The sequence below is a fragment of the Apteryx mantelli genome, chromosome 8 (genome assembly GCF_036417845.1).
Source record: "Apteryx mantelli isolate bAptMan1 chromosome 8, bAptMan1.hap1, whole genome shotgun sequence".
NCBI lineage: Eukaryota > Metazoa > Chordata > Aves > Apterygiformes > Apterygidae > Apteryx > Apteryx mantelli.
Genome location: NC_089985.1, coordinates 10,042,573 through 10,056,911, shown reverse-complemented (window position 1 = coordinate 10,056,911; position 14,339 = coordinate 10,042,573). Strand labels below are relative to the sequence as shown.

General features: G+C 38.9%; 1 protein-coding gene across 2 annotated transcripts in view; it reads left to right on the top strand.

The window, feature by feature from the left end:
• COP1 (COP1 E3 ubiquitin ligase) overlaps positions 1-14,339 on the top strand; it is a 136,778-nt gene that overhangs the window by 67,560 nt on the left and 54,879 nt on the right. For both annotated transcript variants that reach the window (XM_067300581.1, XM_067300582.1), the window contains exons 13-15: positions 1,852-1,960; positions 3,399-3,480; positions 10,561-10,677. In XM_067300581.1, the coding sequence (XP_067156682.1) occupies positions 1,852-1,960; positions 3,399-3,480; positions 10,561-10,677 (308 nt within the window). The remainder of the gene's footprint in view (positions 1-1,851; positions 1,961-3,398; positions 3,481-10,560; positions 10,678-14,339) is intronic.

The following is a 14,339-nucleotide window of genomic DNA, read 5'->3' as shown; positions in this document are numbered from 1 at the left end:
ATTCCCCAGTCTAGCCTATTGTAGGCTGTACTAGGCAGCCCTGGGGTTGATGTGGGGTCTGCTTAACCTGCTTATAGACCACACCACTGACAAAGTGGATAGCGTTGTCGAATGTCCTTTCCATACTGGCCGTTCTAAAGAAAGCTCCTAGGGAGGAGGCACGTGTGAAGGAGTGTCCTGACGGTTTTCTCCAAGCATCATGCAGTGATGTGAGAGAGTTGCTGAAAACCGCTGCTGTCAGATGACTTGGTCTCGTTTTTGTAAATTGAAGATTAACTTGTGCAGACAGAGGAAGTCAGAGCTGAAAGTCTTTTGAATCACTTCGTGAAGTTTCCTGTTGATGCAAGCACCAATATCATGTCCTTCCTTTTGCATATTTATTCAGATTCACCTTAAACAGTTGGGTTTCTTACCTCCCACTAGTCCTATTACATGGCTGCTCCGGTATGTCAAATAAGCTTGCTGACTCCACACAACTAAATAGCAGTTAGCTGTGAGTAGTGGTTAGTGGTCCTAAGCTCCCCTGTAGTTAGAAATTCACGCTCCAGTAAGCTAAGTTTGAACGTAGTCAGGAGTAGAATACCAGTGTTTGCTGTTCTTTAGCTAATTAAAGAACAACAGTGCTGATGTTTTTAAAATGCCGTAACAAATGAAAGGGTTTTTTCTTCCCCTCTGCGTGTAAATGGTTTATTCCTAAGGGAAAAAAGGCTGCAAGTGCATAGTAGAAGCAAGAATCTTCTGAGGTAAAATACTTCTAAGTGATTCCATGTCTCTACATTATATTTCAATCTATAGCTACATTAATCAAAGGATTAATAAAGAGTTACAGAATCATTAATTTCTAGTTTATACTATTGGTTAAAACTTGGCCCCAAGACTGCCATAATCTAGTTAGCCGTGTTGGAGCTGTTTGACCTGTACGAATTGGATCTGTCAGTTCAGTTTCTGCTACATGCATCACGGTTGATACCAACTGGCATGCTTTTGTGCCAGATGGTCCAAAAATTGGTGAGCAAGTATTACAAATTTTCTTACCTCTGTCACATTTTCAGGAGTCGGAGTGGAGGCATATTGCCAGAACAGTATAAACGGGACTTGGCAGTATTGTTCATGTTTTGTCTTTTAATGGCTGGAATTGGTCATTCCAATTGTCATCTAGTTTTACATGACCACTTAATACAGTTTAAAATATAAACATATGCAATATATTTTGTAGTTCCTTGTCAGAAATATCTCTTAAACTGTCTGTTGTAAACAAACTGCTGTTTTCTCCTGGGTAGGAAGGGGAGCTTTCCTTGTTTACAGAAAGCTGAAAGTAGTTTGTCAGAAGTCGCAAACTTTGATTTTTGCACATAGATATAGAACATACCTATGTGTCAGGAGGAGAGATTGACTTGCAACCCACGTAGCTGTATATTTTACATGTATAGCTTCTGTTAGGTAAGTAGTTATCATTGTGGTAATAATAAAAGTGGTAGCTATTCGAGAGAGAGACAAAGAAGTCAAAAGCCAAGTTCTCTGTGTGAATTTGTATGGAATTCAAGTAGCAGAACAATAGCAGTATAAAGAGAGATGAATGTATCAAAAAACAAACAAATACACTCTAGGACTTTATATTGAGGAGGGAGAGCTGTCATTTAGGCTAATAAAAATTTTCTTTTTGCTTGGAAAGGTTTGCCATGTTTCTGGTGGCTTTTGGTTTTGTCTTTGCTTGAGTGTTTCAATGGGGTGACTGATCAAATGTTGCGTACTTTGCAAAGACACTAATTGCCTGACATATCGCAAGAATGATTTTTATGTTGTAAGGTATGGTTTAGTGTGAGACTGACCGTGACTGTTTCTCTTTTTAAGCTGTATCAGCTGGAGTAGTTACCACAAGAACCTGTTGGCCAGCAGTGACTATGAAGGCACTGTCATCCTGTGGGATGGGTTCACGGGACAAAGATCCAAGGTCTACCAGGTAAGGCGCAGTCAGTAAGCAGTACTGTTTTTCTCACCCATGGACTATGTTGTTGGGGGACAGTGTTTGGTCTAAGATGTGGCTTTTAGTCCAGCAACAGGCTTTAGGTTCCACCAGGTGAAACAATGCCCCTCCTGTTTGGCAAATTTCTTGTCTGAACAGCTTTATTGTACAGTAGTCCTTCAGTGGGGGCACCTATATCTTCTTGTCACAGTAATGGTTCTATGTGAAAGGGTTTTATGTGATGATTTATAAGAGGCCTGTGATCAGAACAAGGAGGTTGGAGGCAAAGGTGATCAATTTGGTAGAAAAGGTTGGAAATTGTGTTAGGAGCATAGTACATTTTAACTGGTCGGTGGTAGTGAATGAACTGCAGACTAGCCTTCAGTTCCCCTATCTTGGCAGTCCAATATAAGTTTTTAGTTCCTATTTAAGCCTTTGTTTACTTTTTTATTGTGTTTTAGCTGTAAATGTAATCTTGTTTTCATTAATCCTTTGCATGTCTCAGTTAAAAAGAAATTATACTGGACAAAATAAGTCTTGTCTGTTTTCCTCTCAGATGTGTTTTGCATTTCTTTGTGAAGCTGAATAATGAACCTAGAGAGGACCAGCTGTTGCTTGTGTTAAAAGAAACTAATTTTGCTTCCGATTAGATTACTTGATTATTTTTATTTGGATTTACATAGATTGAGGAATACATACTGGCATCTGCTTCAAATGTTCTGGAAGTCTTTTAATTACCTTGTCCTGGCTAGTTTTTCATGTCATCTTCTTGCTAGCCTGTACAAAGGCATTAAACAAAGGCTTTGACTGAATTTCAGGTTTCATTCAATGCGGTGTTATGTTTCCTTGTGGGATGTGCCTGTGTAGCAAATAAAGCTCTTCAGTGTTTTGGGAGTGTGCAGGCTTGTGCTTATGAGTGGAAAAACACAGGATTAGACACCACAAGTTTTGTTTAGTACCTCAATAGGAAGGTGAGGCTTTCCTCCACTTTCAGAGGGGGAGTATTTGAAATGGCTTAGAACAGATGTTGTATCAATATTAGGGCATGCAGCTGTCTTATATTAGAAAAAGAGGCAGCACACAGTGGAACAACAGTGACTCAAACCGTGCTGGAAAAACAGATCTTTAGCATGTTTTTCTTGAAATCGTTACTGCCTTTTTTCCAAATGGAAAAAAATCCGTTGTAGGTTGGTTTTTTGTTTTTTGGTTTTTTTTAATTGCTGTTCTAGTATCTTCTTTCATGGCATGTCTAGCATGCTACAAGCATTGGTCTGATTGGGAGAAAAGATCGTTTGAGAACCTGCGAAACATAGTAAGCTTCTCTGACCAGGAATCTCCTGACAATTTATGCCTAACAGCGTATGTTTTCCTTTTACTATTTTATCAGATTACAGCTCACTGTATATTTTAATACTTTTTTTGTTTCTATAAACAGGAGCATGAGAAAAGGTGCTGGAGTGTTGACTTTAACTTGATGGACCCTAAGCTATTGGCCTCAGGCTCTGATGATGCAAAAGGTATTTTTCTTTTTTAGTTTCTGTGCAGAAGGCTTGCACTTTGTGAATTCACTTTGAGAGGTGAAAAAAGGTGATGTTTCAAGTAGCTGATTCCTCAGCTGCCTTCGATATTGTAGCTGACATACTAATGTGTCAAGATATTACTGAACTGTTCAGGACTTGGAGAAAGAGAGCCTTCGTTTGGATTAAGATTTCTTGGTGTGATATTCACATCTTGGGGGTAATATGCTCCAGCTATCATTTTCCAGATCACTAAACAAAGCAAAATGTATTTTAACGTTAGTAAAGCTTGTTGAGTTAAAGCCTTGGGGTCTTTGAAAGGAACATGTGTATTTGTATTTCAAAAATGAGATTGTCCGTGAAAAAGCAAAAGTTAAAAATGCTTGGTGATCAAAACCAAATGTCAAATTTTGTACCCAAGAAGCCTCTTGATTCCATGATGCGCAGGGTGTTTCTCAGAGCTTAGGAGTTGGATGATGGACTGATTTAGAGCATTGGGAGCCACTCGACTTTCTAGTCTCCTGGGTCCTTTCACCCTAGGGCTTTTGGAGAACTCTTAAAGCACCTGTTTATAACATACTGATTGAGAAATGTTTCTCCTCTAAGAAGAAATAGGAAAGTTCTAAAGAAAAAAAAAGGTAGTACTGAGAAACATGTAATATTCTTCCTCCCTAAAAAACAAGATTATATCTCTAATTTATTTACAATATCAAATTAGAGTTACTAAGCAGCAAGAGCTTTTGAGTTCTGTAGTCAGTGGAGTTCAGCTCTCCCATATGAGCTAACACAGCTCTGGACAGAGCTGTTCGTGATTAGCTTTGAAATGATAAATTAATTTTTCATAAACATTAAATCTTGCAAAGCCTCTGCCCACTAAAATGCTTTTAAATTCTGTTTCAAAAGAAAGCTGTATTAGTGTTCCTCAAATGCATTTGACATTCTTGATGTAATTGGTAATTTCACATACAAAAATGTAGCTTTAATGATCATTTTAAATTTAAGGTGGTTTAAAAATGGTTTTTGATACACTTCCCCCTATTTGGTGGAAGTCAAGAATGTTTTCTGTGCAATTAAATGCAGCAAGAGAGAACGCTTACCTTGTAATTACCCACCTTTTCATCACTCTGCTCCCCGCTCATGCTATGCATTTTAGAAAAAGAGCTTACTTTCCAGATAGACATGCACCTATTGTCATGTTAAGAAGTCATCCGGCTTTGTAAAGGCAGCTGCAAGTAGAACTCTTGTTTCTGATTTAACAGTTTATTTCTTCATTAATAGTTTCTAAAAAGCGCAATGTTTACTCAGAAGTTATTGTAATAAAGTTTGCAGATCTGCGTAACTTGCATTTCGATTCAAGAAGTGTCTTACTTTTAAAGTTCTAGTGTTGTTTTGGCGAGTAAAACTTGTCTGGAACATTTCATCCATTACTTCTACCACATTTTGACTGTGATTTGCAAGTGTAACACAGACATTAGTGACAAGTGAAGTCCTGTGTGAAAGTGTATGAAATAAGCACAGCTTTTAGAAGTCTTTATAAGATAGGAGCAATTTTCCAAATTAAACTAATGTTATAGCATCCAAATTCCGTTGCATTGAGCATATTGAAAGGACTAAGTATATAGAAAAGGTAACACCTATGATGAGTTATCTTAACCAGCTCTCTAACCTGTCCAAGTTAGATTTTGGTTATCATGTGTGCATGTTATCTGAGTGAGTTTTGGCTTTTGATGTTTAGCAGTGACGTGCTTGTTTGATCAGGTACGGCATCGGGGAAGTTCGAGATCTAGGTACCCTTTCTATTCTCTTTTACTTCTCTGTTTGTGTAAGGGTACAGTGGACTTTCTGACAAGAAATTTCAATGTTGATAGTTATTGGTGTGACCAGAACTATTGGAACTAATCTCTCTGCCCTTTCCTGAAAAGCATGGGTATAAAATATTCCTGTCAAGTGGTCAGAAAAAGCTAGCAAAAAGGCAACAGCTTTTCTATCTGTGGATGTGTGTGTATCTGCCTATCTCATTTTTTTTCAAGCTAGAGGCTAATTTTTAAGCTCTCAGTACACTTAGTAGGCATGTATTGGGAAAGGAGGTTTTAGATGAATAATCCTATCATCATGGCTGATGAATAATCCTATCATCAGCGCTTCGCAACCTTCCCTGCCAGGGCTTAGAAACAGCAAAAGGGTGCTAATGAATGGAGTGCCACTGGAGAGAAAATGATTCTCATATAATTAAAAACAACATCCTTGGGCCTTGGGTCCCACCTCATCCTCTTCAATAAATGAAGATAATATAGGATGCTTATCTGTGGAAAGTCTTTCTACTTTAATAGCAGATAATGGGAGCATAAAAGCATTATTGTATAAACACAGTAGGTATCTGAAATAAGTCTCATTTTTATCTATAGTTGTCATGCTCTTCCCTTTTAAAGGGGCAAAGGTAGTTGAGTATGTCTATAGGGATGCAAAGTTGTATGCGACCTAGATAGTGGTAAGTAAAATTAAAGTGTTTAATTGTGCTACAAGCATCTTGGGAAACTGCACAGCCTTAATTTCAATTCCTTTATGTACTTGTAAATGCAGACGCTATAATTCTTATTTAAGTAGCAAAGGATGACTTTCTACTGTTTGAATAGAAAAGATTCTTTAATTTTGCAAAGGAGGAAAGTCACTGGCACTTTGCTAATGACTTACAGCTGCTTTTTAACCCAACATTGCTGTTTGTTCTGGATTGGGGATGTAGTTTAATAGCCAGGGTAAAGTTGGCAAGTGAGAGCAAAACATTCAGTGAGATCATGTGGTTGATACTGTAGAATTTAAACCTCCATCATGGTGAAGACATGTTTGGGGCTGTCTTAAGGAAGTTATTTGACAAGTTGCTTGTGGAAGATGGTCAAGCACTTATCCCCTGTTCTGGGGTTGTTTTCAAAGCTCTCTGAAGCACATGGAGATACAAGCAATACTGAGAAATTTACCTGAAGAAAGAATCCTGGTTTTGTGTCCATTCTGTACCATTCTGTAAGCTATAGTCTCTTCAACTATAGTCTCTATTCCCAGCTGGAAGTGGAGTGGTGGAGCAAGACAGGAACACATGAGAGCCCTGGGCTATAGTGAGAGGTTACTTTTCATGGCCTCATGACTAGGAGGAGTGCACGCATATTTTGCTGCGTTTAGGGAAGGTAACTTCTGAACTGCCTTGATAAGGAAATAAGACCATGAGTTCTAATCTTGCATCTATTTTTTGTGGTAGTCCTGAATTCAGTGGGGAAATTGGCTTCATAAAAAGGAAGTATGGCCTTGTAGATAGAGAACTAGCCTAAGAATTGCAGATCGGAGTTTCCACCCCAGCTTTGCTGAGGGCTTCCAGAGGATTGTTTAGAGGTTTCATTTCCCCTAGATACTGGGATCTTCAGCTTCTGGAGGTTTAGGTGTTTACTGCTCTTAAAATCAGATTGAACTTTCAGTTTGTTCATTTTCCTGGCTAAGGGAAGTAAGATAACTTCCTAGAGATTTGTGGGGTTGTTGGATTCAATTGGAAATACCTCAAGAGGTCAGTCAAGGTGTTGGTAGTTAGTGGCAACCAAAATTTTCTGGCTGGCTGTGTCTTACACTTTCCTTTGGCAAGGAGGAGTACCCTGCAGTCATTGCCTGGTAACATTGCTGTTTACAGCATGGGCCCAATGCCGTTGACCTGCACAAGACAGTGGATCAAAACTTTCACCTACCAGGGCAATTCAGCAGCTTGCTCCTGGCTTCTTCCTTTGCTAAGGACTCCTTAAATCTATGCAAATGAATTTTCTGGTAGGAATATCCCATTCCTGGCTTACAGCTTTCTCAATAGTATACAACAGTACATGCGGTAGTAGTACATGTATGAGTATGCTTCAGCATATATCCTGTTCCTCTATAGCATGCATGTAAGTATGGCTCAGTTAAGCTTGCTTTAGAGCACTTGCAGAGGTTTGTTACGTGTGTGGATAGTACACTGTTGGAGACTTGGTATTTCTTCAAAAGACAGAATGCAGTGTTTCTCCTGTAAGTAGATTTTTCCTTCAGCTGTTGCAATACAGGCTTCCACCTCGTTTAGTGTTTGTGCACAGAACTGGTGTGTAGAAGACTGATTTATAAACTGATGCATCTGAAATAAAGCTTGAACCAACTACAAAGAAATTTGAAAAGATTTAAATGTTTTAAACCAAGAAGGGCGCTTTGTAGTCATAATCTTCCTTGTTTGGTGAGGGAAGGATATTTGGCCTTATGGAGAGATGTATCTCTCGGCAACAGCAAAATTAGGAAACATATGCTTTGGGAACATGTGTTTTAGGAATAGTTGATCTCGAATGGTTGCTTGCCTCATCAACACCATTCTGAGTGTTATCAAGACATCTGTATGTTGTATAATTACTGCCTTGACCTCAGCAAAACTGCTTAAAACTACAGCAAATAAAGTATAATTCATGAGGGTAGAGTTTATTAACCTGTCAGTTCTTTTTAAAAAATAATGGACAACTCCAGGTAGAACTTGACATGTTTCATTATGTGTAGTTATATGTCACGTATATCCTTTTTTTATAGCACTGGCTAAGCTATAATTGGAGCCCAGTGTATCCCACAGCAGTTAGATCACAGAAATTGCTGTAGATCCTAATCTTTGTCTGTCAGTTGTAACGAATATTATGATGGCTTTGAACACACGGGTTGACTGTTCACCAGATGAAATAGCTGAGCTTATGACCTGAAGACTTAAATGAAGAAAAAAGAGCCAAGTTGAAACTTAGCCCTCAATTAGCTTCTGCTACAAAACTGAGACCAAATGGCTATTATTTATTATAGATGGTGTTAAGAAGAGACTTCTCCATATTGGACACAGCTTTAAATATTGATACCTAGTTAGAAGGCTTCAAGGCAATCTTTGTTTGTAGTACTAGATTTGGGCACAGCATTGCTTTGAATTGTGAGCTCATTTAACCTCTTTGTGCTACTTTAGTTTAAGCAATGTTGTCTGCTGACAGTGTCTCCTTTTAACGATAGGATTACTTGCTTCCTATACCATCACATCCATAAACTTGATGTCCTCTACTGCCACTGCAACATAGACTATGCATCTGTTGGTGTCTGTTCATGAAGTAAAATGCCAATGTTTTGTTGTTTTGCAAAATTGTTTCCCATCTCCCTTTTCACTCCACCCTCCCCAGTGCAAACACAATAGAGGTGGTATATTCTTCAGCCTCACTTGAGGGAAGAGAATGTCTTAAGTCATGCTTGCAAAGCTGTTGGGTGCTGGTTGTTGGGGTTTTTTTGTTGTTGTTGTTTTTCCAGAAATGCAGCTAGATGTTTAGAATATATATTATCTCTGGTAAACGTGAATGAGTTTATTTCTGAAAACCAACAACAGAGTGGGTGCTGTTTTCACTGCATTTTACATAACACTTATGCAAATACAATATGCATCAGTGTTTGTTTATGATGGATGTGTGTGATGCTTTAGAATGCTTCCAGACAGCTGACAGATACCCACACAGTGTTATTTAAAATGATTCCTTAGTGTACTCTGAGCAGCTGTGTATTTCCTTCATCCTTGAAGCAGTTCTCCTACATATGGTCAGAAATAGTGCAGTCTTTGCTTTTCACTGTTTGTGAACTATAAAAAGTAGGTGCACTAGAACAAACCTACCACCATTCCTCCTTTTTTCTTGACCATTGAAAACATCCTTGGATAATCCATGTGGAAGCCTTGTTTCTCCTTCAAAGTTCCTAGGAAAGAATGACCAAGAGGTGATAGAGGGGGACACTCTGCAGGGAAAAAATAACATAAGTTACAATTGTTTTACATTTTTCTTGACCACAGTGGGAAACAAGATTCCTGCTCTTTTGCCACTTCTCGCTCCTCCGAAGTGAGCCCTCAGTAAAAAGACACCGGATTGGCCCTTAGACCACAGATCTGAAGATGCTCAGTCTGCTCTTAGGAGCTGTTTAGGGGGTCCAGTCTTCGTGCGGCTCCTCCGCGTTCACGAGCGTTGGCTTTGGCTTGCTCTGCTTCCCACTTCAGATGCTGTCCATGGTAATTGAGGACAGCACAACTCTTTGCTCAAGAAAAGGAGGAGAGGGAACAAAGCACGTTCTTAGAGTTGACATCAGCCTGTCTTGGAGGCTTCTCCTGGGCTGATGCCAGTTCACCTGGGCTGAGGGCAAAGCATTTCATCCATCGTTTGTAAGCTATGCAGCCGTTCTTGGTGAGATTGGCTGTGTGAGGACCACCTGACACCCTTCATCTTTGAGTTTAAATAGTACTTGAAGTGTTTGGGGAGAGGGGGGAAGGCTATATTTGAAAAGCCTTTTGTATTTTCTGTTATTCTTCCTGTGAAATGGACTGAAGTGAGTACTTGGGGGAAGAGCTTGTACTGTACAATGGTTTAATTGATGTTCACTGAGAAGTCCCATAAAACACTAGAATTCTTTGTAATGAGAAAATACATCAACATAGGAAGCCAGCATACTGATTTCTTTCCTGCCAATGCCAGCTTTTAAAGAGTGAAATAAGTTGTTCTCACTTATTTAAGCATATATGATATATGCTTAAATAGAGAGTGAGAACATATATATCTCACTAGAGATATATGTTCTCACTGTGTTTAAGCATACAATCAAGTATATTTATTCCGCACAAAGCAATTCTGCCTTGGAGAACGGAGAACTTTAGATCACAACTCAGTGACAAAGAACAAACAGGAATTAAGGCTTGCTGCTCTTGGTTATATGAATCTGCGGTCCAGGAGCCTTAAACACTGAGACTATACCACGTGGTTAGTCACCTGCTCCGCAGTTCCCAGCCACACAGAATGCAGACCTTTCATCATCTGGCGCATGTTGGAGATGTGTAGAATATTTACAGTACTCACTTGAGAATGTTTTCAAGCTTACTAGCAATCAACTACAAATTAACTGTTTATAATCATTGACTTCTTTCTCTTGGCAACTGAGGTTTTTCAGACTCTTATTTATGACCTAACTAGATTTTATGCCTTTCAGATGAGTGGTGTTGTTGTTGTTTACTCATTTCTGTTTGTTTGTTTCTCTCTTTAGTGAAGCTGTGGTCTACCAACTTGGACAATTCGGTAGCAAGCATCGAGGCCAAGGCTAACGTGTGTTGTGTCAAATTCAGCCCCTCTTCTAGGTATCACCTAGCTTTTGGCTGTGCAGGTGGGTAAAAGGGACTGGGGTGGGCAAAGAGATAATCTGTTCTCTCCTCTAAGTTTCTGACTTCCCCCAAAGATTTGAGCTTGCAGTTAAAAAGTTTGAGCCAGATGTTTCAAGTGTGCGGTCACCCAGAGGACCGTAATGATACCTGAGTGTCAGCTTCTTCATGCAATCTAATTTGGTGCCTGTATCAGCGATAAAAGCTCATGAAAGCAAATCACGTAGTGTGTTTTTTTGAGAACTAAGGGAACTGGGCAAATCTCAACTTTGTAAGCCTCTAAGTGAGGCTAACATGTTAACGTGGTGGTGGAAGTTCTTTCTGGTTCATAGCAGTGCTCTGTAAATGGTACAAAATCATACTGGGAATTTTAACTGGTTTTACCTGTGGCGTATTTTAAAACAGAGGCTGTGTATGTTTCTTGTAGCTGCAACTATAATCTCCATGGATGGGCTTATGCTTTCCTAGGCTGGGCAAAGCATCTCTGTAAAAAGGTTTCTTTTAAGTAGTAGTCGTTGGGTAAGGCATGATGAGCCTTTTATTCATTTAGATTAAAATAGTTTTTGGTGATAATACAAAGACTTGAACAGAGTGGATATTACTCTGGGAGGAAACTACATCATGCTTTACATGCAGCAGCTGAAAAAATCTGAAGTGCCTATAAATGTTTAACTGATATGATGAATAACTGCATTTTCTTTTTCCTCAGGGAATTTTAATGTACTTGTTACTATGTTCTGATGACATTTATTATCTTTGGACTTCTGGAGATATTTTGATGATATTCTTTCAACTGGTAGTTTGGCATTTCATTTAGGTGTTCCAATTTCCAGGCTGGTTCTACTTAAGCTGTGACTCTTAAGAGTAGAAAATAAATTTGCATTTTGATACACTGCAAAAAATGGATTGAAGTTGGAGTGTAAAATATTGACTTGTTTGACAGACATCTCGCTGAAGTTTAGCAAATTATGTGCAAGAATAGAATTGAATTACAATACTTACCAGCAGCCTTGGAAGGAAAGGGGCTATCTGTGAAAGGCTCTAGGGAAAGATGAGAGCACCAACTCCAAGTGGATCAGCTGCTGATTAAAATAGATATGTAAAAGCATCAATAACCAGAATGCTTCCTCATAAATCAGTAATTGGGATTCCTTTCCACCTGAAAGGCATAGGGAGGATAAGGCACAGCTAAATCTGTAATTGGTATCGGGGCTGTGAGGCATGTGGAATGAAAGCAGTCTGAAACGTTACTGTCCACCAGGCCACACTCACTCCTAATAGACCGCGATGGTCTCGCCTTCAGCCAGCGAGTTTGGGTAAAGAGGCATGAGAAAATCCTAGGGGTTATTTGGAGGGTTTAGATGAGGTTTTAGATTTGGAGGTTTAGAGAATGCTGAGGGGTAAAATGGTATTCGTACTGGGGAAGAATGCATGGGAAGGAGGGAGGGAGAGAGAATGAAATTGAAAAAACATATGTTTACAGCTGCTTGATGCTTGATAATTGAGTCTCTAAATAAAAATTAAAATGGGTATTTAACTATGATTGCTGAAAGAATTGCATGGAGTAATTGAACTGATGGGAATGACTTGCCCACAAAGGAATACCTAATTGATCTTTCAGCCATAAACACATGTGAAAAAAGGCTTATGAAATAGAATTTAAAATGATGCATTTTAAAAGATGTAATACTTATTTCTGAACTCCTAAAAATCAGGGGAAAACACTTGCTTTACTATATGTACTATAAAAGTACTGTCCTGTTTAATGTGTTATGATGGAGACAGAGGTCTTTCTCCTCCATCAGTTTCAACTAATCTTGTTTACTGATTTCATTTAGTCTATGAAAAAAGCCATATAACTTCTAAATAGTGTGATTTGTCACATAGGCTGTGAAATTAATAAAGGAAGAGTAAAAACTGGTTTCTTTGAGCAGTATTTAAGAAAAAAAATGCAGATTGGACACACTGATTTGGCTATCTGTTAGCCCCCCATAGGAATAAAGATGAGCAGTGCAAAGCACTAATTGATTGACCAGTGTAATAAGCAATTTCAGAAAGCTGCTCTCTCTGCCTTGGCTTGTTCACATGCTTTGTGGATTTTCATGGTTATGTAAATTAATGTTTCAATTACTTTTTCTGCAACACAGTCAATGGTAAAACAGCTGATATTTTCTAGCATTACACACCCAGCAGAATTTTGTATAGTATTTAAGCAGAAATGCTGCTCCTGTACGTACTCATATTTTTCCTCTTTGTTGATTTGAGGGAACTTACTGTGGAATATAGATTTTCTTCTCCCTTTAAGTACTGTGTTTGCAGGTAGCAGGCAGTTACCAAGGTTTGACAGTGTGCATTCCTAAGCTGATTTCATGTGGCCAGATCATAACATAAGAACAACATTCTTTCATCTTCTGGACTTCACTAGGCTGTAGCATCCTGAAATGTGGATGTACATGTCATCACTACCTGTCATTTCAGTCAGCTGAGTGGGTTTTTCTACTGTTACTGTATTAGCACTAGCCAACTTAAAAATCAGTGAGATGCATACAGATATCTATAGTGAGTGACTTGATTAGTTAAGCAATTGATGAACTAGTAGGTGTAGGGAGGAAAAACTGTTGGTACTTAATATTTGAGGTGTAAATGGAAGAAGTAAATTGATTTAATACACAGTTATTAAATGTACATATGTCTCAGTTCCATTTTTATTTTGTATGCAGAAGAAATTGCAGGTTGGCCGCACCTTGTTTTAGCAATGCAATTTTGAGTGCAACTCTAGAACTTTTCAGTACCAATGTTTTGAAAGGTAGTGTGCCTCTAAATCTTTACATTTTTTATTTTCTCTTGAGGGCCTTTCTTAACTATTCTTCAAGCTGAAATCCCTTTTCATAAGGTCTCCTTCCTTCACATTTTGATTAATGGAACATTTCCTCTGCCCTTGACAAATGCATCTTGCCCACTTGTATCCATCTATTCAGAATGCCTCTTTGAAGTCAGCTTTCCTAATCAGATGCTTCAACTAGATCAGCATCTTTTTGAATCTCTGCTGGTTCTGCCTTTGCAGTCTCCACAAAAATGGATGGCTGTCTTGAGGCCCTTTTACCCTGTCTCCAGTTTACATATCCCTTCTCATTTGTTAGTAAAATGTTGACTCTTGGCTTACCTCTGCCAGTGATGCTATTCTTCTTTGTGCACTAGTAAAATATTCAGACAAGTACCTTTGTGCTTTCTCCTAGACTGTTTCTCCCATTTGGGAAAACTCCCCGTAAGTATCTTTCTTATTTCTCCATAAAATTGTCATGGAGCATACTAACACGTGTGGCACAAATTAAATGAGCTGATATAGCAGCCTATTGAAGTTCTCCATTCCCTTATATTCCCCATGTCGGTGTCTCTGCTGTCCCTGTCTCTGGTACTCAAACCAGAAGCTCTTTGGAGTGGGGTTGATTTCTCTTTGTACAGTGCTAAGTGTGATGGCAGCTTGGCCTTTGCCTAGGGTTGCTCAACCTGACTGAAGTGCGAATAGTGACTGTCCCATACCTGCAGCTTCGGTGCTCTAGAAGGAATTCTGAAGCAGAGATCTTCATAAAAGCAGCTTATCCACCTGCACCCAGTTTACGTGCTATATAATCACCAAATAAAAGGAGAGAACTCAAGGACTGAAGTG